Consider the following 21,608-nt stretch of genomic DNA (forward strand, 5'->3'; position numbering starts at 1 on the left):
TCTTTCGGAGGGTAAGCTACAGTAGGACTATGCTTTGGTTTATTTTAGAGTTCCTGCCCATTTAGGCATTGAGGGAAATGACGATGTCGACATACTGACCAAGCAAGTACTCAATCCTCAAACAATAAGCATGGATATATCATTAATTATGGAGGAGGGGACAGCAATAAATAAGAAAAAAGTAAAATAAATTTGGCAAGAGTAGTGGGACATAAATGATACCTTGATAAAATTCAAAAAGATTGGTGTAGAAAGAAGGCTGGGTAGGAACTGTAAAGAAGAGGCAGTCATCACCCATCTCAGGTCAGGACTCACTGGACCAAACAGCACACTTCACAAAATAGGAAATCATAATAACTTCACTTTGGTACAAGGATAATTAATTTGGATTGAGGACATTAAGAACATCTACTAGGCTTCCCTGCTGGGGTGACCTGGGCTACTGTGCCTCCAGGAGGTAAAAACACTGACAAATCCCAATAAAGAGACAGACCTACCAACGGGAGCAAGAGTGAAGATTTTCAAGCTGTAAGAAAAGGGTCAATAATGAATTCAAACAGGGATACTGGGATCTAGATTATCCAGATCCATACTCCATTTCAGTAGGTGGCGGTAATGTGCCCGAGATGAAGAGGAAGTATGTTTTTAAAACCTTGTTGTGTTTCTGTGTTTGTGGGCTGAGCTGTGAGATTGTTGTGGTCTTTCCCACAGACGTATCTGAGCTGTTGAAGTAACAATGTCTTCAATTGAGAGTTCGACAGAGCTGTTCATCGAGCCACTAACTGCTGCTGCTGACGAAATATTCAAACTCTTTGAAAGAACCATCCAGTCGGACAAAGAGATCGATCGTAAGCGCAGACTGCAGGATATCACCTGGAATCCCGAGATAAAGTTACACAGAATAGGTGAGTAGAACCAGAATGGCGAGCACAGGACGGGAGGCGCGGACTCACTGGTTATTAGTACGAAGGAGATGTAGCAGAGTTCCGAGCTTCTGGACTATAAAACCAATTTACAGCCTCCAACAGTTTAATAATCCACCAATATTATTTCCGTTTACATCCCGTTCCTCGCGGTCAGCGCATTTCATCAATTTGCATTTTGTGGGAAAAAAGAAAGAAAAGCAAAAAGCTTTAGCTGGCTTTACAACTCACCGTGTCGGAACCGTGAAGCGGTCCATGTCCCGGTGGAAGAAGACCAGGAGTAAACGACTTAGACTGCCGGCCAGAAACAGCGCTAAGAACAAGCAGTGGGATCACTGCTTTCATACGACTATCGTGAAGTGGTGAGGTTACTCAAAGCACTAAATGAGATGTTCACTGTATTCGTGTTTTCGTCACGTTCCCATACAATTGCTTGGGGTTTCGTTTATGTTTCGTTGCAGTGTCTCATTTTAGATGAGTTTGGTGTATTACATGTTCAGAATGATGCATGCTGTCATGCGTTTAGACCGTCTGTAGCACACGGACCTCGCCTTAGAGCCCCGTACAGGGGTCGCTCGGGTCACAGTGGTTAAGCTAGAAGAGATTGCTCAGATGTGTTTTCTTGTCATAGGGATGTAAATGTTATGATTTTATCGATGCCGATATGATACTCCTTATTGATACCGATATTTATCGATGCTCTTATTGATACTACGTTGCAATGCAGAGTAAACAATAAAGACATTACAAGATGTTAAAAGATTCAGACAAGAAGCCGGGCGCCGCTGACACGGCCCTGCAGTCAGTAATGTTTGGCGGACGAACTTTTGCTGCATATTTGCAGCGCACTCCTTCAGTTTTATATTGTGGGTGCCCCTACAAGTGCTTCATGCAGTGTGTTTACATGCACGTGAAAAAAAAAAATGAATTATTGCCTTAATCGGACTGTAACAGGAGAACTTTACTTTACTCCACGTTACTCCGATTAAAATCGGAGTTCTCATTATCCGATTGAGACACCCAGATAATGCGATTGGAATCAGAGTTTTCAATCGGATAATGCGTTTGCGCATACTCCACAACCACTGCACTGGCGTGTGACCTCGGAACAAAAACCTCCAAAAAAGCCAGTTTTAGAAGAAGAGGGGAAACACGGAGCCACTAGAAGAACCGTCTGAGGGATAACGCGGATCTTACCTGCACCAGAAGTAGCGCGAACATTACGTACGAGATTAAAAATGTACTATTATCCGCCTGGTTGTTGTTTGAAATGCTGTTCTGCCACATGAACGACTCTTGTTTATTATATCACGCAATAGGTCAACCGGAAATCGGCCCGTATTAACGTGGTATTATCCCTCTGAAAATACATGTATCGCCACCTAGTGTGGAGGAGGAGAACAGTTATTCGATTTTCTTGCTGCATATAAACTGGGACAAGGACTGTAGTCAGGAAGTCGAATTTTGAGCATAGCTCGATTGAGCTCTGCATGTAAACACACTGATGATGTTACTGGTGTTGCCTTCCTTGGACAAAAATTGTCTCAGACAAATGCATCGAAATGAATCTTAGTCAACTTTGATAAAGTCGGGCCACACTTTGGATCGCTTACACCAGGTGTATTCAATTGCAATTCAAAGAGGTCCAGTTACTAAAATTTCCTCCCAGCAAAGGTCCAAATCTAATGTCACTCGAAATAGTGTACCCTGATGTAAATAAAATCAACAACGTATGTAAATTTCTATATCATTTATTGTCAAATTTCAAGTGTTTTCAAAGTAATAGCCTATACTTTTAACATACCAATAAGTCTGAACTTATAGAACTACAATCATTTTGATTGGCTTGGCCATTGATGATGAGCCAGCAGCAGCGGTGCGTCATCATTACCCTGGTGGCAACTTTTTTTTTTGAAAGCGCAACTTCCCAGTGTTCACATTTTGTACTTCATCGGTGAGTTACGGTAATTCAAATACCGCAAGCTTCTTTTTGTGCGCACACGGATGTTCAAGTCTTGAAGGGTTAATATTATCATTGGGTCCGTGTCTGGACCGGTCCCGCCATTTGGTGATGCCTGGTTTAGACCTTTCCGCGGACATGATCAGTCAACTAGGTGCTGCATCATCACCTACAGACAGTGGTGATGTTATGATTACGTGACAGTTAGGTAGACAGACGTTCAAAAAGTACAGATAACAGTGTTAACAATACCGGTACTCGGTATACATCCCTAGTCATCATATTAGTAACCTTCATGCTGTGTGTCTTTGTCCCTGCAGACCTCCCACAGCAACATGTCTACATAGAGGAGGTTCTCACTGAACAGCAGCTCTTTAACCAGGTTAGGAAGTCCAGTCTGAACCAGGAGGAACCAGAACCTCTACAGATTAAAGAGGAACAGGAGGAACCAGAGCATCCACAGATTAAGGAGGAACAAGAGGAACCAGAACCTCCACATATTAAAGAGGAACAAGAGGAACTAGAACCCCCACATATTAAAGATGAAAAAGAGGAACCAGAACCTCCACAGATTAAAGAGGAACAGGATGAACCAGAACCTCCACAGATTAAAGAGGAACAGGAGGAACTTGACAGCATTCAGCAGGAAGAACATCTTGAACTGAACTATGAGATTGATTTCTTGATGAAGACTCCTACTGATGAGCAAAGTGAGCATAGTGAACCAGGACCAAACAATGATCATCTCCTCTCTCAGAACGCTGCTGATTTGATGTCATCCACCAAGACTCAGACATATGAAAAACCATGTCTTCGCAAAGCATGCCGGAAACATTTCAATCAAACTGTTGATTTGAATAAACACATGGGGACTCATACAGGTGAGAAGAAGTACAGTTGTGACACATGTGGTGAAAACTTCACTGAAAGACGTACTTTAACAAAGCATATGAGGACTCACAGAGGTGAGAAACGGTATGGTTGTGACACATGTGGTAAAACCTTTAATCGACGCAGTAATTTACACAAACACATAAAGATTCACACAGGTGAGAAGCCGTACGTTTGTGACACATGTGGTAAAACCTTTAATCGACGCAGTAATTTACACAAACACACGAAGATTCACACAGGTGAGAAGCCATACGTTTGTGACACATGTGGTAAAACCTTCACTGATAGAACTACTTTAACTGTTCACATAAGGACTCACACAGGCGAGAAGCCATACGGTTGTGATACATGTGGCAAAACGTTCATTAAAAAATTTACTTTAACTGTTCACATAAGGACTCACACAGGCGAGAAGCCATACGGTTGTGACACATGTGGTAAAATGTTCCATCGGGATGGCACTCTAAAAATTCACATGAGGACTCACACAGGTGAGAGGCCCTACGGTTGTGAGACATGTGGTAAAACCTTCACTGAACAAACTAATTTAAAACAGCACATGAGGACTCACACAGGTGCGAGGCCCTACAGTTGTGACACATGTGGTAAAACATTCAATAAAAGATGTACTTTAACTGACCACATGAGAATTCACACAGGTGAGAAGCCGTACAGTTGTGAGACATGTGGTAAAACCTTTTCTGAACGAAGTAATTTAAAACAGCACATGAGGACTCACACAGGTGAGAAGCCGTACGGTTGTGAAACATGTGGTAAAACCTTCAGTCAGAGTTCTCATTTAACTACTCACATGAGGACTCATACAGGTGAGAAGCCCTACGGATGTGACACATGTGGTAAAACCTTCAATCGAAGTACTCATTTAACTACTCACATGAGGACTCATACAGGTGAAAAACCGTACGTTTGTGAAACATGTGGTAAAACCTTCACTGAAAGAGGTACTTTAACTGGTCACATGAGAATTCACAGGTGAAAATGTGTCGTCTTGAAACATCTGTGTGGGGAAAAAAGCAGAGTTTAAAAAAAACTCGTCAGGAATTTTTTCAAGTGTATCTTTCTTGTGAAAATCTGATCATATTATTTTCTGAGATTAAATATTTTTTAAAAAATATATAAAAAAAATTGTTTGTGTTTTTGTTTCATGTGACTTCCTTTTACATGCTTCATTTACCTACTTTCATAACCAGTTTTTATTGGTAAAGAGTTTTTCATCTTCAACTTATTTACTGTTTTATTACTTTATTTATTAATTTTTCATCTATTTGTTTCAGTGTCTGGGCTGGGACCCCTCGGCATGGAGGGGTCTGCTAAATCTGCTATAAAAAAATTAATGTTGCAGAAAATATTGTGAGAGAGTGAGAGTCAAACCTCAGTGAAATTTGGCGGGTGGTAGGTCCTGTGTCTGGTGGTATCTGGGATGCCAGTTTTAGAGAATGGAGGAATGTTTGCTACCAGATTAAATTGAAAATGTCTGACGTGTTGCAAAGAAACTCTGGAATTTATTTATTTATTTATTTATTTTTACTGGGATCTAAATTATCCAGATCCATACTCCATTTCAGTAGGTGGCGGTAATGCGCCCGAGATGAAGAGGAAGTATGTTTTTAAAACCTTGTGTTTCTGTGTTTGTGGGCTGAGCTGTGAGATTGTTGTGGTCTTTCCCACAGACGTATCTGAGCTGTTGAAGTAACAATGTCTTCAATTGAGAGTTCGACAGAGCTGTTCATCGAGCCACTAACTGCTGCTGCTGACGAAATATTCAAACTCTTTGAAAGAACCATCCAGTCAGACGAAAAGATCGATCGTAAGCGCAGACTGCAGGATATCACCTGGAATCCCGAGATAAAGTTACACAGAATAGGTGAGTAGAACCAGAATGGCGAGCACAGGACGGGAGGCGCGGACTCACTGGTTATTAGTACGAAGGAGATGTAGCAGAGTTCCGAGCGTCTGGACTATAGAACCAAGTTACAGCCTCCAACAGTTTAATAATCCACCAATATTATTTCCGTTTACATCCCGTTCCTCGCGGTCAGCGCGTTTCATCAATTTGCATTTTGTGGGAAAAAAGAAAGAAAAGCAAAAAGTTTTAGCTGGCTTTACAACTCACCGTGTCGGAACCGTGAAGCGGTCCATGTCCCGGTGGAAGAAGACCAGGAGTAAACGACTTAGACTGCCGGCCAGAAACAGCGCTAAGAACAAGCAGTGGGATCACTGCTTTCATACGACTATCGTGAAGTCGTGAGGTTACTCAAAGCACTAAATGAGATGTTCACTGTATTCGTGTTTTCGTCACGTTCCCATACAATTGCTTGGGGTTTCGTTTATGTTTCGTTGCAGTGTCTCATTTTAGATGAGTTTGGTGTATTACATGTTCAGAATGATGCATGCTGTCATGCGTTTAGACCGTCTGTAGCACACGGACCTCGCCTTAGAGCCCCGTACAGGGGTCGCTCGGGTCACAGTGGTTAAGCTAGAAGAGATTGCTCAGATGTGTTTTCTTGTCATAGGGATGTAAATGTTATGATTTTATCGATGCCGATATGATACTCCTTATTGATACCGATATTTATCGATGCTCTTATTGATACTACGCTGCAATGCAGAGTAAACAATTAAGACATTACAAGATGTTAAAAGATTCAGACAAGAAGCCGGGCGCCGCTGGCACGGCCCTGCAGTCAGTAATGTTTGGCGGACGAACTTTTGCTGCATATTTGCAGCGCACTCCTTCAGTTTTATATTGTGGGTGCCCCTACAAGTGCTTCATGCAGTGTGTTTACATGCACGTGAAAAAATCGTTATTAGGTAGACGTTACTCCGATTCTCATTATCCGATTGAGACACCCAGATATTGCGATTGGAATCAGAGTTTTCAATCGCATAATGCATTTGCGCATACTCCACAACCACTGCACTGGCGTGTGACCTCGGAATAAAAACTTCGAAGAAAGCCAGTTTTAGAAGAAGAGGGGAAACACGGAGCCAATCGAAGAACCGTCTGAGGGATAACGCGGATCTTACCTGCACCAGAAGTAGCGCGAACATTACGTACGAGATTAAAAATGTATTATTATCAGTCTGGTTGTTGTTTGAAATGCTGTTCTGCCACATGAACGACTCTTGTTTATTATATCACGCAATAGGTCAACCGGAAATCGGCCCGTATTAACGTGGTATTATCCCTCTGAAAAGGCATGTATCGCCACCTAGTGTGGAGGAGGAGAACAGTTATTCTTCTAGTTATTTTGAGCATAGCTCGATTGAGCTCTGCATGTAAACGCACTGATGATGTTACTGGTGTTGCCTCCCTTGGACGAAAATTGTGTCAGATAAATGTTGCATCGAAATGAATCTTAGTCAACTTTGATAAAGTGGGGCCACACTTTGGATCGCTTAGACCAGGTGTATTCAATTTCAATTTAAAGAGGTCCAGTTACTAAAATTTCCTCCCAGCAAAGGTCCGAATCTAATGTCACTCGAAATAGTGTACCCTGATGTAAATAAAATCAACAACGTATGTAAATTTCTATATCATTTATTGTCAAATTTCAAGTGTTTTCAAAGTAATAGCCTATACTTTTAACATACCAATAAGTCTGAACTTATAGAACTACAATCAATTTGATTGGCTTGGCCATTGATGATGCTCCGACACTCTCTTCCTGGGGCTCCGCGATTGTGCATCACTCCTCAACCTCGAGCCAGCAGCAGCGGTGCATCATCTTTACCCTGATGGCAACTTTTTTTTTCGAAAGCGCAACTTCCCATTGTTCAGCCACACTTTGTATTCCATCGGTGAGTTGCCGTAATTCAAATACCGCAAGCTTCTTTTTGTGCGCACACGGATGTTCAAGTCTTAAACAGTTAATATTATCATTGGGTCCGTGCCTGGACCGGTCCCGCCATTTGGTGATGCCTGGTTTAGACCTTTTCGCGGACATGATCAGTCAACTAGGTGCTGCATCATCACCTATCGACAGTGGTAGTGTTATGATTACGTGACAGTTAGGTAGACAGACGTTCAAAAAGTACAGATAACAGTGTTATTAATAACAATACTGGTACTCGGTATACATCCCTAGTCATCATATTAGTAACTTTCATGCTGTGTCTCTTTGTCCCTGCAGACCTCCCACAGCAACATGTCTACACAGAGGAGGTTCTCACTGAACAGCAGCTCTGTAACCAGGTTAGGAAGTCCAGTCTGAACCAGGAGGAACCAGAACCTCTACAGATTAAAGAGGAACAAGAGGAACCAGAACCTCCACATATTAAAGAGGAACAAGAGGAACTAGAACCTCCTCATATTAAAGAGGAACTAGAACCTCCTCATATTAAAGAGGAACCAGAACCTCCACATATTAAAGAGGAACAAGAGGAGCCAGAACCTTTGGATATTAAAGAGGAACAAGAGGAGCCAGAACCTCCACATATTAAAGAGGAAAAAGAGGAACCAGAAACTCCACAGATTAAAGAGGAACAAGAGGAACCAGAACCTCCACATATTAAAGAGGAAAAGGAGGAACCAGAACCTCCAGAGATTAAAGAGGAACAGGATGAACCAGAACCTCCACAGATGAAAGAGGAACAGGATGAACAAGAACCTCCACAAATTAAAGAGGAACAAGAGGAACTTGACAGCATTCAGCAGGAAGAACATCTTGAACTGAACTATGAGATTGATTTCTTGATGAAGACTCCTACTGATGAGCATAGTGAACCAGGACCAAACAATGATCATCTCCTCTCTCAGAACGCTGCTGTACCTGAGATAGACTTTAAGAACAAGTCTGTAATGAAAAAACATTACAGACTCCACACAGTTGAGACACCTTATCATTGCAGTACATATTTTAAAAGTTTCATGAAGAGAAATGATTTGATGTCATCCACCAAGACTCAGACATATGAAAAACCATGTCCTTGCAAAGCATGTGGGAAACATTTGAGTCAAACTGTTGATTTGAATAAACACATGGGGACTCATACAGGTGAGAAGAAGTACAGTTGTGACACATGTGGTGAAAACTTCACTGAAAGACGTACTTTAACAAAGCACATGAGGACTCACACAGGTGAGAAACGGTATGGTTGTGACACATGTGGTAAAACCTTTAATCGACGCGGTAATTTACACAAACACATGAAGATTCACACAGGTGAGAAGCCGTACGTTTGTGACACATGTGGTAAAACCTTCACTGACAGAACTACTTTAACTGTTCACATAAGGACTCACACAGGCGAGAAGCCATACGGTTGTGACACATGTGGTAAAATGTTCCATCGGGATGGTACTTTAAAAAATCACATGAGGACTCACACAGGTGAGAGGCCCTATGGTTGTGAGACATGTGGTAAAACCTTTACTGAACGAACTAATTTAAAACAGCACATGAGGACTCACACAGGTGAGAAGCCCTACAGTTGTGACACATGTGGTAAAACATTCAATAAAAGATGTACGTTAACTGACCACATGAGAATTCACACAGGTGAGAAGCCGTATGGTTGTGAAACATGTAGTAAAACCTTCAGTCAAAGAAGTGCTTTAACTGATCACATGAGGACTCACACAGGTGAGAAACCCTACGGTTGTGACACATGTGGGAAAACCTTCAGTCAAAGATTTACTTTAACTGATCACATGAGGACTCACACAGGTGAGAAGCCCTACGGTTGTGACACATGTGGGAAAACCTTCAAACGAAGTTCTCATTTAACTACTCACATGAGGACTCACACAGGTGAAAAACCATACGGTTGTGAAACATGTGGTAAAACCTTCACTGAAAGAGGTACTTTAACTGGTCACATGAGAACTCACACGTGAAAATGTGTCGTCTTGAAACATCTGTGTGGGGAAAAAAGCAGAGTTTAAAAAAAAACTCGTCAGGAATTTTTTCAGGTTAATCTTTCTTGTGGAAATCTGATCATATTATTTTTTGAGATGAAATATTTTTTAAAAATAAATAAATTTTTAGTTTGTTTTTGTTTTATGTGGCTTCCTTTTAGATGCTTCATTTACCTACTTTCATAACCAGTTTTTATTGGTAAAGAGTTTTTCAACTTCAACTTATTTACTGTTTTATTACTTTTTATTAATTTTTCATCTATTTGTTTCAGTGTCTGGGCTGGGACCCCTCGGCATGGGGGGGTCTGCTAAATCTGCTATAAAAAAAAGAATGTTGGAGAAAATATTGTGAGAGAGTGAGAGTTCGGAACATCAGTGAAATTTGGCGGGTGGTAGGTCCTGTCTCTGTTGGTATCTGGGATACCAGTTTTAGAGAATGGGGGAATGTTTGCTACCAGATGTTGAAAACGCAAAAGTGTCTGAGAATAAAAGCGGTTCATGGTGGTGAAAACATAGGTGAAGAGGACATAAACAACGGGAATGAAACATTAGTGAATTACAAATATGTGATGGAGTTGAATTAAGAAGATACAGATGTCTATAACGTATATTTTCCTAAAGGTGAACTGCAGAGAGCAATAGAAAGAGGAAAATTGTTAGCTCCTGCAAAGGATGGTATAAGCTATGAGATTGTTCAGAACCTAAATGACTCGTTACTGGATGAACCGTTATCTTTAGTTAATAGTGTATGGATAGAGGAGACTCTCCCTAGTTCTTGGAAGCAAGCAGTGATAGTTCCAATTGTAAAACCTGGGAAAGATGCCTCCGGAGCAGATTCATATAGACCTATTGCACCTATTGTTGACCTATTGTTTTAGTCTGTTTTGAAGAAAGTAATGAAATAAATCTATTTCACTATACATTAGACAAACTGCAAAAGCGACTGTGACTATGTGTAGCAAATCCCTTTTTGGTTTTATGATTGCTGTTTCTCATTTTGTCCACCACAGGGCAGCTTGGACAAATGTTTTGGCCAAATTCTTGTTAATTCTGTAAATGTGTTTATTTTGCTAGATAATTTCATCTAATCTTATCTAAACATGCAATTGGAACATGTACACATCGTAATAATATGGAATCTGTCCAACATGTACTGGTTGATTGTAAGGCCTACAAGGAAGAGAGGAACACATTGAAAATAACAGAGCAGAAAGCAAAGTAGGTTTCAGTGTAGAGAACCTCCTGGGTGAAAAAGGAAAGATAACACACAACCTCCTGAATGGAACATGGTTAATGGATACATTTTATTTATTTATTTGTGTGTTTTTGTTTGTTTGTTTCACTGATGAACGGATCCATACTCCAGTCCGGTAGATGGCGGGAATATGCCTACAAGTTGGTTTTCTGTCGCAAATCAATCCAAAAGAAGAATAAAAACGGCTGCACTTGTGTGGAAGACGGTTGTGTCTTATCAACGTCCATGAATCATTTCATTCCTCCTTCTTTTCATGGTATTCAGCAAATATGTTCAGAATCAGTTACTGTAGTTGCATAATTTATTTGTTTGTAATGTTTGCATATCATAAGATAAGACTTTGCTGATCCCCATTGAGGATGACTATAAAAATGGACATATTTCAGGAGCGATTTAAAACTGGTTTCTTGATTAAATTTGGATTTAGAAATTGTAAAAAAGTTTAGAAAGTGTAAACTTTATATATTAACCAAACCGTCTGAAGAAATGTATTCGTCAATTAACATTATAAAAATAATATATAGGTTAAGATGAATCAATTTCTTGATTTTTGTTTTATATTTGGGGAATTCAGAATTAGTATTACTTCTGGAATTTATTAGTTGGACATCATGAGGAAGTGTTTGTTTTTATAGACCATGTTATGGAAAATGACCATATGTTTGCTACATCAACAGCAAAAAACTGTCTTATCGCCAATGACAGAGATAAATTAATGCATTGAAAATATCTGACCTAATGCAAGAAACTCTGGAGAATTTTTATTTATCGATTTTTTATTTTATTTAATTTTATTTTATTATTATTATTTTATTTAATTTTTTGATAGGATCTAGATTATCCAGATCCATACTCCATTTCAGTAGGTGGCGGTAATGTGCTCGAGATGAAGAGGAAGTATATTTTTAAAACCTTGTGTTTCTGTGTTTGTGGGCTGAGCTGTGAGATTGTTGTGGTCTCTCCCACATACATATCTGAGCTGTTGAAGTAACAATGTCTTCAACTGAGAGTTTAACAGAGCTGTTCATCGAGCCACTAACTGCTGCTGCTGAAGAAATATTCAAACTCTTTGAAAGAACTGCCATCCAGTGCGACGAAGAGATCGATCGTCAGCGCAGACTGCTGGATATCACCTGGAATCCCGAGATAAAGTTACACAGAATAGGTGAGTAGAACTAGATTGATCTGAATGAACTAGAAATGAATGAAATGGAAACACATAGTATGGAGAAATCACAGAGGAAAGCTACAAGGCTGCTAACATGCTAACGATCACAGCTAACGTTGCATGGTTTCGACTCGACGTCTAAGGTATTTTCTGCCTCCTGTGCGAAAATGACATATATACATGTGTTTTCTGTATTTTCTGCCTCCTGTGCGAAAATGACATATATAAATGTGTTATTTAAAGCAACCTTTATGCTGTATCTCTTTGTCCCTGCAGACCTCCCACAGCAACATGTCTACACAGAGGAGGAGGTTCTCACTGAACAGCAGTTCTGTAACCAGGTCAGGAAGTCCATTGTGGATCAGGATGAACCAGAACCTCTACAGATTAAAGAGGAACAGGAGGAACCAGAGCATCTGCAGATTAAAGAGGAACAAGAGGAACCAGAACCTCCACACATTAAAAGGGAACAGGAGGATCAAGAACTTCCACAGATGAAAGAGGAACAGGAGGAACCAGAACCTCCAGAGATTAAAGAGGAACAGAAGGAACTCTGCAGCAGTCAGCAGGAAGAACATCTTGAACTGAACTATGAGACGGATTCCTTTGAGGAAAGTGACCACAGTGAACTAGAACCAGATAATGACCACCTTCTCTCTCAGAATTTCAATCAAACTGTTGATTTGAATAAGCACATGAGGACTTACACGGGTGTGAAGAAGTACGTTTGTGACACATGTGGTGAAAACTTCACTGAAAGACGTACTTTAACAAAGCACATGAGGACTCACACAGGTGAGAAACGGTATGGTTGTGACACATGTGGTAAAACCTTTAATCGACGCAGTAATTTACACAAACACATGAAGATTCACACAGGTGAGAAGCCGTACGGTTGTGACACATGTGGCAAAACCTTCACTGACAGAACTACTTTAACACACCACATGAGGACTCACACAGGTGAGAAGCCATATGGTTGTGAAACATGTGGCAAAATGTTCAATAAAAGATGTATTTTAACTATTCATGTAAGGACTCACACAGGAGAGAAGCCATACAGTTGTGACACATGTGGTAAAACCTTTACTGAACCAAGTAATTTTAAAAAGCACATCAGGACTCACACAGGTGAGAAGCCGTATGGTTGTGATACATGTGGTAAAACCTTCAGTCAAAGAAGTACTTTAACTGATCACATGAGGACTCACACAGGAGAGAAGCCGTACAGTTGTGACACATGTGATAAAACCTTCAATCGAAGAACTCACTTAACAACTCACATGAGGACTCATACAGGTGAAAAGCCATATGCTATGAAACGTGGTAAAACCTTCACTGAAAGAGGTACGTTAACTGGTTACATGAGAACTCACACAGGTGAGAATGTGTCGTCTTGAAACATCTGTGTGGGGGAAAAAAGCAGAGCTTAAACAAAAACACGTCAAGAATTTTTTCAGGTTCATCTTTCTTTTGGAAATCTGATCAAATCATTCTCTGAGATGAAGTATTTTTTAAAAATAATAAATTTTTAGTTTGTGTTTCTTATTTGTGTTTATGTGGCTTACTTTTACATGGTTCATTTACTTTCATAACCAGTTTTTATTGGTAAAGAGTATTTCAACTTCAACTTCTTATTTACTATTTTATTACTTTATTTATTATTATTTTTATCTATTTGTTTCAATGTCTTACCTCATCTTATTGTTTTAGTCTTTTAGTTCTCCAGTGTTTTTTCATGGGGGGGGCTCAATCTCAGTACTCAATCCTCAAACAATAAGCATGGATATATCATTAATTATGGAGGAGGGGACAGCAATAAATAAGAAAAAAAGTACAAAAAACTTGGCAAGAGTAGTGGGACATAAATGATACCTTGATAAAATTCAAAAACAGATTGGTGTAGAAAGAAGGCTGGGCAGGAACCGTAAAGAAGAGGCATCTCAGGACAGGACTCACTGGACCAAACAGCACACTTCACAAAATAGGAAATCATAATAACTTCACTTTGGTACAAGGATAATGAGTTTGGATTGAGGACATTAAGAACATCTGCTAGGCTTCCCTGCTGGGGTGACCTGGGCTACTGTGCCTCCAGGAGGTAAAAACACTGACAAATCCCAATAAAGAGACAGACCTACCAACGGGAGCAAGAGTGAAGATTTTCAAGCAGTAAGAAAAGGGTCAATAATGAATGATAATACTGAATTTAAGTTGATAAATTACATTCAAAGATAGAAGTGACACGAACCTTCTCAGGGTTTTGGATGAAAACAAAATGGGGAAAGGTTTATGTGAAAAATGCTGTTGAATGGAAATTTTGTGTTTTGTAAAACTGATGCCCAGAGACAAAATGCCATGAAGGTTCGCCATCTGCTAGATAGGGCCAGTTGAGTGTTTTATACCTGGCCAGGCCCAAAAAGCTAAAGGAGTGATTTATGTAACCCCCGAGGTGTCAGATGGTGTTTTACTAAAAGAGCTCAAAGGAGCTGAGGTTGAAGAAGTTCGTAGGTTCAAGGAGACTGGCACAGCAGTACTGGGTAATTTTAGAGGAGATATGCCAGCCAGACTGTCTCGGTTACATGAGTTATCCAGTAAGACGGTATGTGCGACCCCCTCTGCAGTGTTTCAAATGCCAGCACTTTGGGCATGTGGCAGCAGCACTGCAATATAAAAGTTTGGTGAAACACAGATTGGAGACTAACTGGGGAGGCTTTCTCCAGATCTATACAGTCAGGACTAAAGATCCTAAGAGGGGCAGATGTGATTTGCTTTTTATATTCCAGAATATGACTGACTTGCTGGTGTGTATGGGAGTGAGTGAGTGATGGGTGATCTGGCATCAAAGACAAGTGTCCATCACTGTGGCAGAAACAGTGCGAGAGTGAGAAGACTTTTTCTCCATACAAAACAGTGCGATGTCTAAAAAGTGGAAAAGGAAGGAGCCAAACTTTAATGATGACAAGACTCAGGTTAGGACAATGTGGTATGGCTGGGATCCCAATTTTTTTTTTTTTTTTGAAAAATGCGCCTGAAAGAGTGGCTGCATGTCGCCAGTAGCTCCACAAACATTTTTTTTGTTTGACTTTGTCTGTTTTTCTGCGCCTCGAACCTGAGCTGCCCGGAGTGAGGCCTGACATTCACGCTAAACTTCAGAAGAAGTGCTTTGGATGCCAGGCTGGAGTTGGGGGTGGAGGAGTGGAGAAGGAGGTTCAGATCAGCGGTGCCATCTGTACTCACTGGGAACGTGAGGTCTTTGGCTGCAGGATCAATGGACTGTGTGCTCTTGATGGGACTCAGAGAGAGTGGGTCGTGAGAAGTGCTTTGGAGACCTGGTTTATAGGACCACAGTAGTCTGTGCCCGGCTTCTCTATAGGCAGACGCACTCCGTTTGAATTTACATCCCTCCCTCGGCCATAAGGAAACACCATTGACGAGAAACACCATGAGATACGATCCACACCACTGTTGCTATGTAACTGGCTAAACATCCACCTCTCGGCCGCTATTTTGACAACTACTTTTGTATATTTTAATGTTGCTAATTCTGTAATTTATTTTGATTACACTGCTTATTTTTTCATTTTAATTTTATTGCTTTTCATTTATATTTCTTGTGTTGTTCTTTTTTTGTTGTTGTTGTTTTTAAATGCACCTGAAAGTGTGGCTGCATGTCGCCAGTAGCTCTGTGATGTAACGTCTTTGGCGATTGTCTTAGTGTGTTATTGGTTGTTTTTGTCTGACATGTTGTCGTTTTTTTGTCTTTTTTGTGCAGTTTTTATCATTTCTTTATTTTTATTTATTTATTTAAATACTGGTCTTTTTGTTTTTGGCTGTGGATTTCAGCGGAGTGGTCTGCAGTCCCCACTGAACTTCAGAAGAAGTGCTGTTTCATACTGGTTCGTCCCGAGCAGAAAGCAATGTAGGTTTCACTGTAGAGAACCTACCTGGGTGAAAAAGGAAAGATAACACACAACCTCCTGAATGGAACATGGTTAATGGATACGTTTTATTTATTTATTTATTTATTTATTGTGAGTTTTTGTTTGTTTCACTGATGAACGGATCCATACTCCAGTCCGGTAGGTGGCGGTAATATGCCTACAAGTTGGATTTCACGCGCAAATCAATCCAAAAGAAGAAGAATAAAAACCGGCCGCACTTGACGGTTGTGTCGTGTCGTCGTGTCCCATATCAATGTCTGAACTGTTGAAGTAACAATGTCTTCATCTGAGAGTTTGAGAGAGTTGATCCTCGAGCGACTAACTGCTGCTGCTGAAGAAATATTCGGACTCTTTGAAAGAACTGTCGTCCAGTACGAGGAAGAGATCGATCGTCAGCGCAGACTGCTGGATATCACCTGGAAACCTGAGATAAAGTTACACAGAATAGGTGAGTACAGGTAGAACGGTTTAAATGAACTAATTAATTAATGGAAACACGCAGTATGGAGAAGAAGAGGAAAGACACTCAGCTAGAAGATTGATAATATATGCCAAGAGCCCAACTATCACAGCTAACGCTGCATGGATTTAGACTTGGACAGATTTTAATGATCCCCGAACGAAGTTACTTTGTCACCGTAGTTTCCTGCACATAAAAGGAAACACTCATAAAAACCACAAGAAAGATACAATAAGATTACCGTAAAATATTAATAAATAGTGTCATGATCATGAGCAAATATACAAAAAGTAGTTATATAGTGTCCAAGGTAATGTGGTCATTTGGCCAGTTGCATAGCAACAGCGGCACGGATCGTGTCATGTTGTGTCCTTATCCGCTGAGGGAGGGATGTAAACTCAAACGGAGTGTGTCCGCCCGTAGAGTCTGAAGCCGGGCACAGACTTATTGTGGTCCAATGAATCAGGTCTCCAAAGCTATTTCATAACACACAAGTCCATCCATTCTGCTGCCAAAGACCTCCCGTTCCCCAAGAATCCGGACAGTACCGCGACCCGAACCTCCTTCTCCGCTCCGCCACCTCCAACTCCAGACTGGCATCCCCAGGACTTTTCTTAAAGTTCAGCGGGCAGCTCGGTGGACACGGACAGCGCTAGCGGCCGATCTCTGCAACACACCACCGGACACAGCGGCCGCTCCGCTGAACTCCACAGCCAAAAGAAAAAAGGAAAATACAAAACGAGGTTGATTGGCTCAAGGCAAAGAAAAACAGCAACACGTCAAACCGACATGAAGCTAGTGGCGAAATGCAGCCACTTTTTGAGGCGCATTTTTCAATAAATAAGTAAAATAAAATAAAATAAAAAAAATATCTGGTCATATGTGTTTTCCCATCATCACATTAGTAACCTTTATGCATTATCTCTTTGCCCCCCCAGAAGTCCCACAGGAATATATCTGCACAAAGGAGGAAGTTCTTACTGAGCAGCAGCTCTGTAACCAGGAGAGGAACTCCAGTCTGGACCAGGAGGAACCAGAACCTCCACAGATTAAAGAGGAACAAGAGGAACTAGAACCTCCACAGATTAAAGAGGAACAGGATGACCTCTCCAGCATTCAGCAGGAAGAGCATCTGGTTTTGAATCAGAAAACTGATTCCTTGATGGAGACTCCTACTGACATGGAAAGTGAGCACAGTGACCCAGAACCAAACAGTGACCAGCTTCTCCCTCACAACTCTCCAGAAGCTCAGAGAACAAATAAGGAAGGAAGCAACCATGTAGACTCAGGATCAACTAGAAATGCAGAGCTGAATCCAAAGAAGAGACATCGCAGAGACACAAGCCACAGTAACAATGTAGACATCTCTCCTGTGTCAGAAAGTCTGTGTGATACTGACACTGCAAAAAAGCATATAACATGTGACGTCTGTGGAAAAGCCTTTAAGAACATGTCTGTAATGAAGAGACATAATAGACTTCACACAGTTGAGACACCTCATCATTGCCACACATATGGTGAACGTTTCACGCAGAGTAGTAGTTTGCTTTTACATACCACAACTCACACAGGCGAAAAGCTGTACAGTTGTACAGTTACCACATGTGGTAAAAACTTCACTTCAAGTACTACTTTAACAAAGCACATGAAGACTCACACAGGCGGGAAGCCACATGGTTGTGACAAGTGTGCTAAAACCTTCAATCAAAGAAGTAATTTAACAAAACACATGAGGACTCACACAGGAGAGAAGCCGTACGTTTGTGACACATGTAGTAAAGCCTTCACTCACAATTTTAATTTAAGGATGCACATGAGGACTCACACAGGAGAGAAGCCATACGGTTGCGACACATGTGGTAAAACCTTTGCTCATAGTTTTAATTTAAGGATGCACATGAGGACTCACACAGGTGAGAAGCCGTACACTTGTAACACATGTGGTAAAACCTTCACCCAAAGTGTTAATTTAATGAAGCACATGAGGACTCACACAGGTGAGAAGCCATACGGTTGTGACACATGTGGTAAAACCTTCACTCAAAGTTTTAATTTAACAATGCACATGAGGACTCACACAGGTGAGAAGCCGTATTCTTGCAAGACATGTGGGAAACATTTCAGTCAAACTAGTCATTTAAAGACACATGTGAAGACTCACACAGGTGAAAATTTGTCATCCTGTCATTTGATGGAATTATTTTCTAAGAAAAATTGAAATAAAATATACCTGGACATTAAACAAAAGAAGACATCTCCCTTTACCTGGGATGATCTTCAAACTGACACTTGAATTTACGACAGGATTTGAAGAGGAACACTTAAGACTACCTTATTTGTTGACCTAAAGGGTGAGCAGGAGCCACAGAATAAGGAGAAAATGAGACAACCACAATTATTTTACTGCATGTCAATGAATATGAATATGAAATCTGGTTTTGACCAGTGTCAGACTGCACATTCAACATGAGGCTGGTAAACTGTGCAGTTGATTTGTGTGAATTTCTCACAAGCAAAGACCAACTTTTACAGTAAGGACATGATTAGTAGTGAAAACACTGCTTCCTGTCAAACGGAGTCTACCATTTGATGTTTCTACATGTTTCTGATGTCATCAGATGTTTCTACTTTCCAACTTTCGAGGTGACAAAGACCAAGAGGAATTATTCCAAAAGTTGATTTTATAGTTCTGTGTGAACCCACAGACAAGTATATCAGAAATAGAATATAACAGGGACTTTTCAGCACATTGCTGCCACGCTAAGGGACAAAAAAAGAAATCCATGTCAGTGAAAGTGAGTTATCACATAACATGAAAACTGGCCCATTTTTCTTTTTCTGTTGTGGCAGCGATGGTCTTCTGTGTACGTCTTTGACAATGAGCTCGAAATATTTTTATTCAGTTGTGAAAAACAATGAAATACGTCTGTTTCACTATTATCAGTTCCAGCAATTTCATTGTTGATGGTATTTAAAGCATTAAAACGTATCCATTGCCAGGTGGATTGAGTTCATCTTAAATCTTAAAGCACTAAGCTTTAATGTGTGTCACTGATTCACACTTCATAGTCTGCAAATGAGCTTGCCGGGAAGTTTCCAGCAGTTCTAGCACCTTGTTTTGTTACTCATCCATGAGTAAACTGGACCAGGAGGAAATTGATGTGAGTGATAGTTTTATGTTCTGATTCTAGTCTTGGTCACTGGTGTTCTTCAGGAGTTGCAGAGGATGTTGTAAGTTTAAAGACAATTTGAGCAGCTGTCTTTGTTTCGTTAACAGTTGACTGCTGAGCAAAAAGGTTATATTCAAAGTAATAATTTAACGAAGCACATGAGGACTCACACAGTTGAGAGGTTGTCATGCTGACAACTGATTGCATTATTTTCTGAGATAAGATGAAATAAAGTTTAATTTCAGACACGACCTCCTGTATAAATAAGCCACTTATTTATTATTAAACATTAAACCTGGGGCCATATTCCTAAAGATTGTAAGCATCAAGAGTTGCTCCTTGTGGCCGAATTCTAAAAAAAAAGATCCATGACGCTTTCTAAGAATTTCTAATAATTCCCCTCAAAGTTGAGAGTAGATCCTGGTAAAGAGAAAATGTATTCCTAAAGAATCTGCTAAGAGCAGGGAGGAGGACCTATATAATGAAGACATTACAACACATCACTGCCACGCCAGTGGTATAATGTGAAAACTGATCCATTTTTGCCAGCCAATGCGCTTCTGTATTTCTGTTTACTATGGGGTTGAAGTATTTGTATTTTGTTGTAATAAAGTGATTAAATACATTTGTGTCTGTATTTTCAGTTCATCAATTTCACCATTTATGGCATTTAAACCATTCAAATGTATTAATTTATTTCCCCACACTTCTGATTCTAAAAATTTTAAGGTTCATGTCAATGTTTTTCAACCCACCCGTGTTGCAATTTGAATGATGCGATGAAGTCTGGGTGCTGAGTATCTGGAGGTGGAGGCAGCCATGGTGCTGAGGTGGGGATGGTGATGAGTCCAGCAGAGGTTGACTTAAGGGAGGGGGCGTACTAGAGGAGGTCAAACAGATAAGTGGGGGCAAGATTGTGGAGGGCTTTGTAGATTAGAAACACCTTCAAGAAGATCTACAAGCCTGGTTTTGGCTTTTAATGCTATTTGGATTACCATGACCTGGATGAATGAGATCCTTCACAGACACAGGAGTGGAATATTTTATGTTTATAAAGGGGCCACATTGTGGCAGGTTGCCTATCATTGAAAGACCACATGGAAAACCAGTAGCTTTGGTAAATAAATCTGTGGCATCTGACGAGTTGTCCACCAGAAAGAACTTCAGTCATCCAGACTACTTCATTTCCCGTAAAAGTTTAGATCTTTGAGTCTGGTAGATTTACTACATATGAACTGCACAGTCTACCAGCCTCATATTGAATGTACAGTCTAACACTGGTCAAAACCAGATTTCACGAATAAACCTCCCACAGTTAAAGGCAGGGTGTGTAATTTCTTTTTGGTGCAATTCTATTCAACTTCTATAACAGCCTATAAGAATTGTATTGTAAATAAAGTGTTATGAGATAACACTTGACTTCGGTGCCTCCTCCAAACTGTTTTTTTAAAAGCTTTTTTTTAAAAACAACGTTATTTAAGTTTATCCCAGAAAATAATTAGATCAGTTGTCAGGATGACAACTTCTGACCTGTGTGAGTCCTTATGTGCTTCGTTAGAGTAATACTTTGAGTGAAGGTTTTACCACATGCATCACAACTGTGTGGCAGGACAACAGGACAGCCTCTCACCTGTGTGGGTCCTCATGTGGTGCTTTAACGTAGTACTTCGGGAGAAAGTTTAACCACATGTGTCACAACCGTATGGCTTCTCAGCTGTGTGAATCCTGATGTGTAAAATTAAATCACTCTTCTGTGCGAAATATTTACCACATGCCTTGCAATGATATATATCATTGCAATCATATATCTATAGATAGATAGATGGATGGATGGATGGATGGATGGATGGATGGATGGATGCCCGCACCCCAGGACACCACGGCAAAGATGATGGTGCTCACCACAACAGACTCATAGAACATCTGCAGGATCTTGTTGCAGACATTAAAGGA

General features: G+C 40.5%; 4 protein-coding genes across 6 annotated transcripts; all 4 read left to right on the forward strand.

Moving 5' to 3' along the window:
• Positions 1-100: 100 nt before the first annotated feature.
• On the forward strand, positions 101-4,939 carry LOC125010929 (zinc finger protein ZFP2-like). The gene is made up of 2 exons (XM_047589881.1): positions 101-905; positions 3,204-4,939. Exons 1-2 carry the CDS (start codon positions 737-739, stop codon positions 4,772-4,774), a joined length of 1,740 nt encoding a protein of 579 aa, XP_047445837.1. The 5' UTR covers positions 101-736; the 3' UTR covers positions 4,775-4,939.
• LOC125010968 (zinc finger protein 664-like) lies at positions 3,620-20,280 on the forward strand. 3 transcript variants are annotated; one of them, XM_047589942.1, is made up of 3 exons: positions 3,620-3,764; positions 5,469-5,662; positions 17,424-20,280. In XM_047589942.1, exons 2-3 carry the CDS (start codon positions 5,494-5,496, stop codon positions 18,701-18,703), a joined length of 1,449 nt encoding a protein of 482 aa, XP_047445898.1. In that variant the 5' UTR covers positions 3,620-3,764; positions 5,469-5,493; the 3' UTR covers positions 18,704-20,280. The 3 variants fall into 3 exon arrangements, with proteins under 3 accessions (XP_047445898.1, XP_047445897.1, XP_047445896.1); XM_047589941.1 differs by lacking the exon at positions 3,620-3,764 and having other exon boundaries at positions 5,388-5,662; XM_047589940.1 differs by lacking the exons at positions 3,620-3,764; positions 5,469-5,662 and adding an exon at positions 15,960-16,473.
• On the forward strand, positions 8,311-11,107 carry LOC125010992 (zinc finger protein OZF-like). Its single transcript, XM_047589976.1, has one exon. The coding sequence runs from the start codon at positions 8,381-8,383 to the stop codon at positions 9,635-9,637; it is 1,257 nt and encodes a 418-aa protein (XP_047445932.1). The 5' UTR covers positions 8,311-8,380; the 3' UTR covers positions 9,638-11,107.
• Positions 11,425-13,629, forward strand: LOC125010987 (gastrula zinc finger protein XlCGF57.1-like). Its single transcript, XM_047589968.1, has 2 exons — positions 11,425-12,078; positions 12,358-13,629. The coding sequence occupies exons 1-2, from the start codon at positions 11,907-11,909 to the stop codon at positions 13,479-13,481; spliced, it is 1,296 nt and encodes a 431-aa protein (XP_047445924.1). The 5' UTR covers positions 11,425-11,906; the 3' UTR covers positions 13,482-13,629.
• Positions 20,281-21,608: the final 1,328 nt, after the last annotated feature.

This window comes from Mugil cephalus, chromosome 7 (assembly GCF_022458985.1).
Source record: "Mugil cephalus isolate CIBA_MC_2020 chromosome 7, CIBA_Mcephalus_1.1, whole genome shotgun sequence".
Taxonomy (NCBI): Eukaryota; Metazoa; Chordata; class Actinopteri; order Mugiliformes; family Mugilidae; genus Mugil; species Mugil cephalus.